Source organism: Myiozetetes cayanensis, unplaced genomic scaffold, assembly GCF_022539395.1.
Source record: "Myiozetetes cayanensis isolate MyiCay16 unplaced genomic scaffold, myiCay2020 scf2-11, whole genome shotgun sequence".
In the NCBI taxonomy this organism is placed as follows: Eukaryota; Metazoa; Chordata; class Aves; order Passeriformes; family Tyrannidae; genus Myiozetetes; species Myiozetetes cayanensis.
In genome coordinates, this window is record NW_026087411.1 from 44,683,741 (window position 1) to 44,697,389 (window position 13,649).

General features: G+C 46.4%; 1 protein-coding gene across 4 annotated transcripts in view; it reads left to right on the forward strand.

Moving 5' to 3' along the window:
- Window positions 1-13,649, forward strand: part of PDE10A (phosphodiesterase 10A) — a 358,481-nt gene that overhangs the window by 169,563 nt on the left and 175,269 nt on the right. The window contains exon 1 of one of the 4 annotated variants that reach the window (XM_050316276.1): window positions 10,132-11,374. The exons of the other annotated variants lie outside the window; for them this stretch is intronic. Within the exon in view, the coding sequence (XP_050172233.1) occupies window positions 10,525-11,374 (850 nt within the window). The 5' untranslated portion in view covers window positions 10,132-10,524. Of the gene's footprint in view, window positions 1-10,131; window positions 11,375-13,649 lie in introns of those variants that run through there. 4 annotated transcript variants of the gene reach the window in all.

Sequence of the window (13,649 nt, forward strand, 5' to 3'; positions counted from 1 at the left end):
TTCAACAGACTTCTATAACACTTTTTTAAAACTTCCTGCATAACTTTAGGGTGAAAAAAAATGAAACTTCTGTGCTTCTTCCTCTGTAAGGCAGCATTAGTGAATAATGCTTCTCTGTTTTGCAGAGCTGTCAGGCAATGTCTTGAGTATTTGTGAAGCCTGCAGAAATGTTGGGAACTGTAGACCACCTGAGAATGAAGTGCTCATAGCTAAAGGGAGGACAAATGCCCTGCTGGCATAAGGAAGGTTACAAATTGAATTTATCAAAAATTTGTTTGGAGTCTGAACTGGTTTTGTATTTTCTTTCCTATATGCAAGTAAGAGTGTTTTAGCAGAGTTTATGGATTATAAAATTTGAGAGGCCATTTTCTGCACAGAAGGGAACTGGTACAGAATTTTGGTATGATTCAGAGAGCTCTGAGGTCTGTATGACTGGAAGCAGAATGAAACATAGCAGTACAAAGTGCAAAATCATTCACCTAGGGACAAAATATGAATACTGTCTTTGAGCTCATCAGTTGTAAACAATCAAGAGGAAAGAAAGCCCTCATGGCTATGTTCATCACAAAATGACTTGGTCAACAGTGACTTCTCCCACCCTCCCAGTACTGCGACCATTATACATCAGGCAAAATTTCTGTATAAGGACAGGGGAAACATTTAAGCTGTCTGTTAAAACATTAGCAAGAACCCATCTGCAGAGCCTTAGCAAGAACCTGTCTGCAACTTGTAGTAGTCACTTGTACTGAGCAAATGAATTCCAAGCGAAAGAGATCTAGTGATATAGAGATCTAGCGACATAGAGATCTAGTGATATAGTGATGTATAGAGATATAGCTTGTAAAGTGGGACAACAGGAGACAGAGCTACTGTTATATGAAAGAACTAGTAGATTGTGCCTTAATTAGTCAAGGAAAATGGTCTGGGAAAGATTCTATTGCTCCTTTTAAATACCAAATATTAAAAGGGTGGAAGATATTTTTAAAACTGGTAGAACAAAAATGGCCATGCATTTGTTTTGGCTGGAAAATAGGAAGAGATAGAGTGAGATTGTGAATGACCTTTTTACTGGGGCGCTGGAAGCTATATAACTGATTTCTGGGAGTGTGACCAGTCCACAATAGTAGAGACTAATGTCAGGGATCACAGGGTTCCTTTCAGGCTTCTGTTTCAGAGTTCCACTAAGATGGAAAAGAGTTGTGGGCTCCACATGCCAACACCTGAAGCCAGAGCCCAGTTTCTAGGCAAGGGAGCAGTGGATAGGTTTCCCTCCTATGGCACATGCCATTATCCTCTCACTAAAATTCTACCTTATTGTCTCATTTTTGTTTCCTACACCATTTAAAGGTTCCTGTGGCTCCCTTTCCCCTTAATTTAAAGCCCTGCTCTGCAGATCATTTACAGCTGCATTAAGGTTATCCTGTTCATTTTAGAGCTCCATGGGGCTGGAATAGTCAGAAAATCAACTCTCATAGTTTTGTAGTAAGAAAAACAGTGTCCAGTTTTGAGTATGTATTATGATAAGCCATGTGCAGAGTATGTACTGTTAAGCAGGAAAAGCTATTGGCAACAAAATTTTCTGCTTTTCTAATAATGCTTTTCAGATTTTATTTAGTGAAGCCCCATCCAGTCAAACCACAGCTTGGGTTAGAAAAACTCCACATAGGTTGGGTGAAAACTCCACAGAGAGCTTTAGTTAAATGGAAGGTCTAGAGTCTCACAAAGGAATCCTTCCTCCAGAAATAAACCAAGAGTTGCTCCTGCATTAATGGCTTGTTTTGTCTGGATGTCAATCTGTACTGAAAAAAAAAATAAGGTAATGATAGATAATTACATCTGAGTATGCATGAGCCATATCAGATGTAGAGATGGTCTGATATAACTTGGGTATTGGGACTACTGTGAGATTTACTTTTTCTGCTCTTAGAGGGCTTATCAGAGGCTTTCTCAGTGTAGAGATTCTGAGTTATGGGCTTTGGTGGGAGCCATATTGTTGCTTTGCTGTGAAAAGAGTCAGACCCAAGGTGCAGCATTTGCATCTCTGCAGACTGTATCCAGCAAGAGAAAGCTGAGCTGAGGATATACTACAGATTGCTTCCAGTAGGTTACACTGTGCTTTCCTTTCTGATTTTGTCCTAAAGGTGCAGGAAATTTTCAGAAAAAGAAAAAAAAAATCTGTTCAAATAAACTGTTTGCAAAAATTTGCTAAATACTTGGGTCCATTTTTTCCACACATGAGTGCAGGATATGCTATTTGTTTTCCATATAATAAAACAATCAATATATTTTCAAATCCTCATTCTGTTTGGCTAACACGAATATAAAGCTTCTTAGCCTGAGCAGGACTCCTGTCAGTTATAACTATGGGATCCAGTTTTACTTTCTTTCTAAGGAAAACACACGAAGAAATGACTTGTGCCTGTTTTATTTCTGGGCTGCTGATGTTGTGTTATCATGGGGGTAGAATGTTTCCTATTTGTTCTGCTTGAGCTCTATGATCTGTACTCAGTCTCCCAGTCATTCATTCAGAGAACCCACGTCCAGCAGGAGAGATGAGCAATTCCCTGTCTCTGGGGCCAAGCTGATAAGATAATGCTGCTTCATTTCTACCATCCTAAAGCCTCCTTCACAGGCAGCCTCTGGGCTTCTGGTAGAGTTTCTCTCCTTCCTCTTCCTTTACTTCAACAGCTGACCTTTATCTAGACCAAAGGCTTGGGAAGAGTCCCCCTCCCCTTGTCAGTACCAGAGCTTATTTTGGGACCTGGTCAGCAGAAGGGCAGGAAGATGTGCTTCTGCTAGAGAAAGACTTTGCAAGTAGTACAGGGAATGCAGGTGAAGAGCTGGTTGCAGCTGAGAGAACAGGGATGCTGCCAGCTTGAAGTATGTTTGCTGAGATGTAGCAGATGTGGCAGCATGGGGAGAAACAGTAAAGAGGAGAGAAGGACGGATCATGCATGAGGGAGAAAAAGCTATTGGAATAATAGGGGCTTCTGGATAATGGTAAAGAAGATAATGGGAAATAAGTAGAGATAAAAGAATGAAATAAAGGTGTATGACAGTGGTGTCTTATTTCTACAGGAGAATTGTACTGAATCAAATAAGCTTGTCTTCAGTGGTCTAGGGTTGCATATATGAGATGGTATTTGCTCAGGGAGGATGGCAGTAATACCTCAGCCTTTTATATTGAGGTCTTCACATGCTGATATTAAAGTACTGTCTAAAGGAAATTCCTACTGTTATTTTGATTCTGCAGCTAGAGAAATACTGTCTGTGTGTGTGAGAAAGAGAAGGGGGAAAAGTGAAAAAAAATAGAGTGAGGAGTATGAAGAACAGGCAAGGAAAATATAGCAAGTATGTCCTAGAGTGAAATATAAAGAGAGCAGGTACCTGTTCGTAGTGTGTGCATGTACAGTGCTGCTGTAAAGAAATAAGTAGTGTTGAATTTCTTGGTTCCTAAAGTTAGGATAGACTAGAGAAAAGTTACTTGGATAATAAACTTTTCTCAATTTTATCAGTTTGGCTGTGGTGCTGAATGAATGCATCTTACAGCAGCATTAGTCTGAGAGATCACACAGGACGGCTGTGTGCACACAACAAACTCCAAGACTTCAAGATTTCATTTCAAACTCGATCTTTCTAGTTTTCAGGATTGCAAAGGTATGTTTCTACATAGAAAGAGGACATGGATTTGAAACCGAACTGTTCTAGAAAAGATGTTTAATAGTCTGTGGTTACTAGAAGTATGTATTCCTTTGCATTTTTTATCTCATCAGGTGTTAACTGTGAAGGCCAATAACTGCATTTCACTATCAACAGCCACAGTTTCAGATATGACTTTTTAACAGAAGGGCAGAAATAAAGTCCTGTTTCTCACAGGGGGCTAACTTGGTAATTACTGAAATGCAACTGAAGGAAGGAGGAATTTAAGTGAAAAGGAAGAAGCATTTGTCTAAAAAAATACTTGTTTCCCTTGAGTAGTGCTCAGACATCACAACAAGATGCAAATGTAGGTAATTCTAAAGGTTGGACTCAGTCTCTTTTTTTTTTGTACCTTCTGATAATATCGAAGAGAACAAAGTCTTACACTTAAACTCAGAGCTGATATTGCTAGTTCCATCAAAGAGTTTGCCAGTGATGTAGCAGAAGAACTTCTCATGAACTGTGCAAACCATCTTGGAGAAAAGTCTGCTTCTTTTTGCTGGTTGTAAAATTTGGGAAAGTGAAGGAAGGGGTTGCAAGAGAGATTAATGGGGGAAAGCTGGCATTCCTGTTGTGACAGTAGCTGTGTATAATCTGTGCTACATGCTAGCAAGATGCACACACAACTCATGGTTAATCAGTACAATATATAAGTCAGTATTAATCTTTTGGATTTTTGTTAAATCTGTTCTTTAATTCATGTAAAGAATAGAATTTCCATGTTCTAATTGAACACAGTATTGAAATAACTGATTTGTCTCTAGCAGATAGCAAATTATGACAAAGTTCGGTCATAAATTAACTCCAGATTTCACTATGAAAACAGGAAGACAGAATTACAAAAATTCGGATAGCCCTATTTAGTTTTCCTGCAATAAAAATGGCTCTTCCAAGAGTACTAGGTAACAACAGTGCTACTGCCTACCATGCCAACCATTATGTCGTTTGCTGTTTGTATTTCATTAGTACCTCAGAGGCCCTGGTCCCAGGCCAGGATCCTGTTCTGTAGGACATGATTCAAAAGATGGTCTTTGTATCAAAGAGCTTGCTGTGTTTATGGTGCTTTGGATTTATAATAGAACATCTCAGTAAAGAAAGCTGCTACCGGAGATTTAATTTATTTAAAAGACAGTTTTTCTGGAAGGTTGTCCTCTGCTTTTATTAAAATACTTAAAGCCCAATAGACATTTCACTTTCTGAGCACCCTTTGAATAAAACCAATAAATACCTGATCTTCGTACTGCATGAGATAGCACAAAATGGTAGATGGCTTAATAAAGTTTTGTTTAGCTTCCTTCATAGTCTTTTATAGGAAATAAATCTCAGTAAACATATTGCAAATGTTTCCCTTTGTACCTTGACACTAGCTCTTTTTTTCATTTTAAAATTAATCTTATTTTGCTTTTTATTACAATTTAATATATAGCAATATGTCTATCTGAAAATTTTGCAATCAAAAATGTCCTACCTTTGCACTTGAGCTATCTTCTTTCCATAAAGAATTGCAGTTTTTCCCTGAAAAATAATCCTAAAAACTTTTCATAGTTTAGTGTGTTTCTAAAAGGAAAAAAAATTGGCAGGAAAAGACATGGTCTTCTCAGTTTTATTAATGTACCCACCATCATACATCACATAGCATAGTGGTTCTAGAGAAACTTTTATCATTTATAGTTCCAACCACAGAACCTTTCAGCTATGTTGAAAGCTGAGCAGAAAGAGAAGTGACATCTACGATAAGCAAAGCTGAACAAACTACTGAAAGCAAACAAGACTTTTTTTTTTCCTTTTTCTATATGTCAGTTATCTCTGAACAGATCTGGACTTCTTAAAAAATATCTTATTTTGATTTCCTGAATGAATTGCAGTTCATTTTGGATCTCCCGGTATTTCTTCTGCACTTGGACTAGGTAATTCCCCAAAACATTTTCAAGATGGCTGCTAGGACATGTTTGCATGTTACAAACACTCAGAGTTAATATTTTTGTGGAAAAGAGGTGGCTTGGATGGGTGTTTGTGGGATTCAAAGAAAATGGTTGATACATACCCTTTAAACAAATTTACTCCTTGCACTAGTATGGTGTTTAAGAAAAATCTTTTGTAATAATTCTTTTGATCCTTGGAGTTCTCTATAAATTATTCTAAAGTTTTATAGAATAAGACTTTAGGAAACAATGTCTTTTCTGGAGGTTTCTAATTTGTGTTAGCAATTCAGTAACTGGATGATAATTACTATATTCTGTAGGATCATTTAGCAGAAAATCCCGGGGGCTGGGGTTTTGTTTGGGTCTGTATTTACTCAGCTCAAGAGCTTGGGTTTTAGCCACATTTATCCTTTTGCTCTGCCTGCCCCACCTTTCCAGCAGGTTGCCTTCTCTCTATTTCATTGTGGCTGCTTCTGCCTCACCCACATTCAGGTGGCTGGTTCCATCAGCTCCTCTACTGCTGTCAGCCTACATTTTTATAAACTCCTTTTCCCCATAATCTGTGTTATTCCCCACACCTCCCAGAATTGATTATATGTCACAGAATGAATTCTCAAGACATAAGGATAAGAGGATTTACCAGGCAAAAGAGTGGGACCAGACAAAAAGTGATTCACTGTCATTCTTATAATGGAGCAGACAGAATTGGGAAGGAACAGATATCGGTTTCAAGCTGTATTTAATACCAAACAATCTTTGTTATAACTTGATTTTACTTTTTCCTCACAATGTTTTTCTTCAAGTATTTGACTAGTATTACCAAATTATTGCCAAACAGACTTATTTGCTGCTTTCAAACCAGGCCTGTTCCTGTAAGTACAATGCATGCTAGACCTCCTCATGGCTTCATTGGGCACTCTGACTTCTGAGTTCTCATCAAATCACATTTACCCATGCAAATACAACTAAAGACTGTTGCTCATGGTTGAGCTGACACAGGGCATTCATACCAGAACCCTCGCACCGAATGCAAGGGGATGCATCAGAGTATTTTAACTTGCATTTTGTTGTGTTTCAGAGTTTTAGAGGGGGATGATGTAGCAAATCTCGCTGTTTAATATCAAAAATTCCTATTGCAGTGGCTGAGACTTTTCTGGTAAATGACATGGTTGTATGGTTAGTACCACATTGGGATCAGTGACTTCATCTCTCTATGGCAATGGAAATTGTGATGCTGACTGAGCAATGAAAACCCAGATTGACATTGAAGAGCAAATGTGATTCATCACTAATTTATCCCCAGGTATTGAGATGGCCATGAAAAATATTTAACTTGTCTGCAAATCAGTATATTTTACAAATATATATTTACGGAGCTTAAAAATTAATTTTCACTGTCATCTAATTTCTTTTTTGTGATTGCTTTTGCTTGCCCAGCCAAGAAGCAGGTGACCAATCAGGTATGAATTGCCAATGGCCAATGAAAAATAATCTAACGAATATTTTGTAAATAACCCTTAACCTGAAAGCTGCTTTTCTAGAATATCTGATAATTTCTTACAAACCAAAATGTGTTTTGCTTGGTTTGATGATTATACACATACATATTTGTACATGCACAATTGACATGCCATGTATAAATACACAGATATCCAGTTTCAGGCATTGATTTTTGAACAACTACAGTTTGAGTGAACAGTAACTGAGGAATTTAGCATAGATTAACATAGTTAAACAAGATTTCCCCAATTATAAGTTGACGATGTAAAGTTTCAGAAATTTACTCTTGGTATTGACAGAACAATTGGGACTAATCTGTCTAAATGGGTTACTTTATTTTTTTCAGGTGACTAGCTCTTGCTTTTTGTCGGTCACTTCAGTCTGATTATCTCTTCCATTTTAAACATTTTAGTATTAGAGATTTTCTAATAAGAAGTTGTTAATTGCTAAACAAATAGGCTGCAATAATAAAACACAATTCACTAAAATTTTGTTTCCATTAGCTAAGATTTCTCTTGGAGAATTTAAATGTTTGCTGTTAAATGTTAAATGTTTAAATGACTAGAGAGTCATTGTGCAGCATTTACCACGAGAAAACTTCTATATGTAATGGTTGGACTTAAGGAAATAAAAGCATCTCACACAAATAGATGTGAAATAGAAGTTACTAAACTGTTTTGATAAAGTCATATAAATATACTAAGAGGAAGTGAATCACAAAAGCAGGTTCAGTTTTCTGCATTTCCGTTCAGGATTTTTAAGCAACAGGTTTTAAAAACCATGTAGATGGAAACAGTTTAGTAAAATCTGCCCTATCCGAGTTTTTTGTATTGTTTTGCAGTGTTTTTATTCGTTTAATTAGAGTCTTTAATATGTTTTTTCATTTTAAACCTTTTGCAGACTCTGTGGATTGTTTCTCATTGTTACAGTACATTCAGCTGCTGGAAATGCACTTTAATTTGAAAGCGTTGTTATTTTCAGAGGAACATCTCTTGCAGCCTTACAGATTGATAAATAAAGATTCTAACAGGAGCATTTTAGCATTAAAAGAAGTCCTGAAGTAATAATATAAAATACTTGAACGACTTGAAATAAAAGCCAAAAAGCGCAGGTTTATACTGTTTTCAAAGCAGGAGACGAAATTCGAAAAAGCGAGCCTAATTTTGAAGCGAAATAGGAAGACTGCGGTAGTTTGATGAGGACTCCCGCAGACACCTGGACCCGGTAATGCAGCACCTGGAGTGGGCGGCGGACGGCACAGAGGTCTGATCTCCGGTAAGGTAGAGGAGGAAAACAGAATCTCCCGCATTTCGGGTGCCCTGCTGGCAGCGACCGCAGAAACATCTTTTCCGCCAGTGCCTGCAACGGTTCCAGCGGTGTCCGCTCCAGCCGCGCTCCGCGGGGCAGCGCCCGCCCTGGCTGCGCCGGGGCCCCGGCGCATCGCAACAAAATCTGCTGCAAGCGGCGCGGCGGCAGCCCCGGCTGGGTGGGCACCACCGCGGCGCCCTCTTCTCCACCCGCTGGCGGGTGGGAGCGCCGGGGAGACGCGCCGTCTGACCGAGGAGCGCGGTTCCCTCCGTTCCGTCCAGGTACCTGCGGGGAGAAAGGCGCGGGCGCGCCGCGCTTCGGTGTGCGCAATCCCTCTCGGTCCAGCCCTGCAGGTGCCCTCCGCGCTGGCGGTGGGTGCCATGGGTGTCCGAGAGACCTGCCAGCCTGACGCTCGGGCAGTGGGCACTGAGCCCCAGCTCCCCCTCCGAGGGCGGGGGAGCCCCGCTGTCCGGCAGCTGCCCGCCGGCCGAGGGGAGGCGACGGCCGGGCACGTCGACCCCCGCCCAGGTGAGCTCCGCCGCCTCGGGGCGAGGGCAGGGGCGCGACACGGGCTGCATTGGCCGCTGAGAGACGAACGATGCTGGCCGGTTCCCGGCGCTGACACGGGCTGCTGTCCCGGGAGGACAGCCGGCGGAGGGCTGCCCGCAGCCCGGGGGCTCCGTCGCGCAGACCGGCAGCAACGGGGCGTCGGCTCTACGGCGGCTGCCGTCCCGCCCGGCCCGACGAGACTGCCTCGGACGGGCTGAGGGGAGCACCGCGGCCGATTGGCGATGCCGGCCCCCTTTCCCCACTGCCAGAGGTGAACTCTGGTGGGCTTGGACCTCTCCGCCCGCCTCTCGACGGCCGCTGGCGCCCAGGAAAAGAGAGAGTTTAGGGCGAAAACGAAATACACGGGGCCAGGGCTGTCAGCGCGGTCCTGGGGCCCGCTGCGATTCGAGCCCGTCTTCGGGCTTCCCTTGGCCGGCAGTTCCCCCGGCAGCTGCCCCGCTGAGGGATGCGGTGGCTCTGCCCGCCGAGGCGCCGTGCCGGCGGGACGGGCTGGCTGAGCCCGGGCTGGCGGGGAGAGGCGGCGGCAGTGGTGGCGGTGGCGGCGGGGCGCTCCCCGGGCGGGGCTGCGGAGCGGGACCCCAGATGCCCTGGGACCTCAGTGCGGGTGCGGGGTGGCGGCTGGCCGCTGCGACAGGCTGACGAGCGGCGGCAAGGCCGGTGGCAGCGCCGGGGCCACACTGCACCTGAGGGAAGGGTCTGCGACGGCCGCTCGGGGGGCCAGGAGGCTGGTGCTGAGGGGTGGGTGGCTGCCAGTATGCCAAGTTGTGGGGAGGGGGGGGAGGGAGCCGAAGCAAACACGTGTGATGGGGAGGGACCGTGCATCTTCCCATAGGAACGGTGTTGGATATCCCACAGAAACAGAGGGGCAGCTCTGTGGCGTCTCCATACCAGGCACCGCAGGGCGTCTGGCTTTTGACCTCAGCGGCTGGAAATGTACGTTTAAAATAATGAGACTGCATACGGAGGATTTTTTCCTCGTGTCTCTCCCCACGTTCCCTTTAGGTAACCGCTGTGTGTGCGCGCCTGGCAATGAGAGGATGGGAGGGAGGGAGGCAGCCTGGGAAGCGCTGGCTCCGCCAGTGGGCGTTTTCTGGCGGCCGGGGCTGGTGCTGGAAGCGGCACTGCAGTGATTGTATCTGCCTCTTTGCAGGCGAGCGCGCACATACGGGGCAATATTTGCCTCGCTCGAAGAAAATACAGATTGTTGCCGTTTTCTTGCTCTGAATGCGAGGTGGGAGCATGGGGAAAAGCGGACTTTAAAAGGGGATTGGAACCGCTTAGCGGTCAGTAGCGCCCTGTCCCCTCCGGCCTAAAGGGGGAACGGAAATATGAGGATTTTATGAGGGCGGGGAGCCGGGGAGCGAAGGAAGTAGAGCTCGGGGGTTGCCGGAGGGAACGAAGGACCGATCTGCGGTCGCTCCTGGTTTGGCTCCGTCCTTTTTCGGCTTCCCCTTTCGCTTTAGTTCCGTATCTCCGCTAGACGTCCTGCCTTAAACTACCGCGAAAGGGAGGGAAGAGCGGAAGCATGTCCAACCCGGAGAAGCGGATCTTATCCCGCCCCTCGGCCCCCCTGGCTGCAGCACTCGGGGAAAAGCCCAGCTCCGGCAGCCGCCCGCTCCACTCCCATGGCCAGAGCGGTGGAGGTGGAGGCAGCGGCGGGTCTCCTCCTCCCCCCGCTCCTGGAGGCGGCTCGGCTGCCTACAGCTCCCTCTCTGTCCTAACAACCACCACCAGCAGCCGGAGCCGCGCTGCAGGGACAGCCTCTTCTGCCGTCTCCGCCAGCATCGTCTCCAGAGCGGCAGCAGCTCCTTTCCTCGCTCCAATCCCCTCCTTTTCCTCCGCTTCTCCATCTTCTTTTTACTTCTTGCCGCCGCCTCCTCGTTTCCCCTCCTCGTTTTCCTTTAACCTCACAAGTCTCCAAGGGAGGGAGGGAGGAGGAGAGGCAACGAGAGCGGCAGGAGGAGGAGGAGGAGGAAGAGATGTTGGCGGAGCAGCAGCAGCAGCAGCTCACTTGATCGCCCATCCAGGCGGCAGCGGCAGGAGGAGACTCTTCTGTTCTTCCTCCATCCAGGGCTTGCTGCTCTGTTCCGCAGCCGGCGGCCCTCGGCAGCACCACTCCCGGCCCCTCCTCTCTCCAGCCGCCTCTCGCCTGTGGTCCTGCAATTCCCTCGGTGCTGCAGCAGCAGCAGCAGCCCGCGGCGACGGGATCCGAGGAGGCGACGGCCCCGGCGGGAGCAGGACTCCTAGGCGGCAGCAGCGGCAGAGAGGCGCCTTCTTCTCCTTCTCGTCTCCCCTGCTCCTAGGGCCAGACATGGAAGATGGATCTAATTCTGCAAGCTGCTTTAGGAGGTTTACGGACTGTTTCTTGAATACAAGTAGGTACCGGAGCGCTGTGCCCGGCGGCGGGTCGCGCGTGTCTCGGGGGAAGGCGAAGGGCTGTGTCCGAGGCTGGGTGCATGCCGTGTGTGCCGTGTGGAAAGGGCATTTCTTTGTGAGTGGGGGGGAGGCGAGGACACAAAGGGGCCGTATACGTGGGGCGTGCGTGGACGCATGGAGGAGCGGCCGGGTGTGTATTGAGGATGCACGGACAAAGGGGATGCTCAGTGTAACTGAGTGCTCTTTGTGGGAGCTGGCTGTTACCGCCTCGAGTATTTCGGCACCATTCCCGGATCAGACAACTCTACGTATATGTATGTCAACCTTTTACTTGGTACATGCTTAATTTGCTCAGGAATGACACGTAGGGGAATGGAGACTGTCCCCCCTACTTACTTGAAGTAACAATAAGGACGCATTATGGTATCGGCTGTTGACAGAAAAGCGACGACGGAGGACCGAAAAGGGTGAAATGGATCGCTTCTTTCTGCATCCCCCGTCAGATCTGCCACGCGCGGTCACATTCCATATTTCTGATCCGGCTTTGGTACCGGGTGCCGCCTTCCACTGGCCGTGGCTCGTTGTAAGGCGGGCCAGGAGCCGGAGAGGAAACATGTGCTCCTTGCTACTGCGGAGCTGGCGCTGGAACGGGAGTAGTGAGCGGCTGGTGGGGAGGGCGGAATAAAGGGGGCACTGAGGCGCTCCGTACAGGGCGCCCCGCAGCCAGGCGTTCTCAAACCCTCGCCGGCTCCCACCGAGCCAGAACGCGGGGGAAGGGCGCGGGGCCGCGCTCTTCCCTTGCCGGGAGATGAGAGTGGGGCCGGAGCAGCCGCTCGGCCTCCTCTCGATGCGGAGCTCGGCGAGTGCCCTTCCCGTGCTGGCCGCGGGAGCCCGGCGGGAGTGGCCCGAGGCGGGCTGTGGGAGCGGGAAGGGCGGCTTCGCATGACAGAAACTCCACGTTCTCAGGGACGCGGCCCGGCTCCCCCTCGGGTGTCTCGCCCCGAGCCTCCCGGTGCCGCCAACCCTGCTCCGAGGCGCTTCCCTGACGCGCCGCGCCCCGCAGGGTGGGCGCCCCCGGGCTGGGGCGTCCCCGGAGCGCCCGCGGCTTCGGGCCGAAACCTTACGGGATCGGGCTGCCCGTGCCCCACCGCCAGGAAGGGAAATGTGCTGGGCTTCGGTGTAGTTATGGGGCGAATGAATTTCCAAGAGGAGCGTGTTATCCGGGCAGAAGTATTTTTTTTTCCTCTTATAAAAAACTTCTTTTCTTGCCCAGAATTTGATGCTTAGGATGACTTCAATCATCTGCGGCTATTTCTTTCTTTTTGTGGCGGTTCCTTAATTTGTATGGTTTAAAGTGTCCCTAAACTATCATTTTAATCTGTTAGTATACTTTGGTAAAGGTGGCTTGTTGGATACAGGTGAATCGTATATAGTTCACACATATATGCATTTTAGGGGTGTGTGAGAAGAACTACAGAGATGTTCTCTGAAATCTCATTATTTGTCTTATTGCCTTACAGCTATCTTTAGCAGAAGAGCCTGCAATTATGGTAGTACTTGTACTCCATGGTAGAGGTGAATAAAAGTGATTATATATATGCTGCACTGTCTTTTTGAAACTTTATTCAATAGTTGATCATGTTACAGAGCCACGTACTTGTTTAGTTTTGAGACCTGAAGGGAATCCTAAGCTCTTGCAGTTTTAATTTTCTATGTGTTTGAGGGGGGTAGAGTGCTGCCATGCATGTTTTAAAATAAGTGGTCTTGAGAGCAAGGGACCAAGCCAGGGAATATGTGTCATGTAGGGCAAGTCACTCCTGTGCTAGATGAGGAAAAAGATGATGTGGAAAACATTGTCTCTGTTCCAAACAGCTTTAAAAGCAGTGGTGAATTCAACCTAAGCTATTTTATGAATACTTGAGCACAACAAACTTGGTCGTCTTTCACTGATTGTGACCTTTGACTGAAGATTTTCCGGCAGGCAGGAAAGGAGCAGAACTGTTCTTTCCCTTGTGAGTTTACTGACGTCTAAGAAGACATGCAGCCTCTCTCTCTATGGAAACACTTTTCCATGCCCTGCAGCCTACTATCATGCAACTTTCAAGAACTTAAATGTCTTATATCTCTACTCCTCTCTTGAATGTGACTGAAACTGGCCAATGGGTTCAAAAGGTATTAGTGAAATCAGATGGACACACATCCACATGCACTGCATATGTACATATTCGTACACCTCCCTCCCTCCCTGAGTGATTGCATAAGTCTGATTTCCTT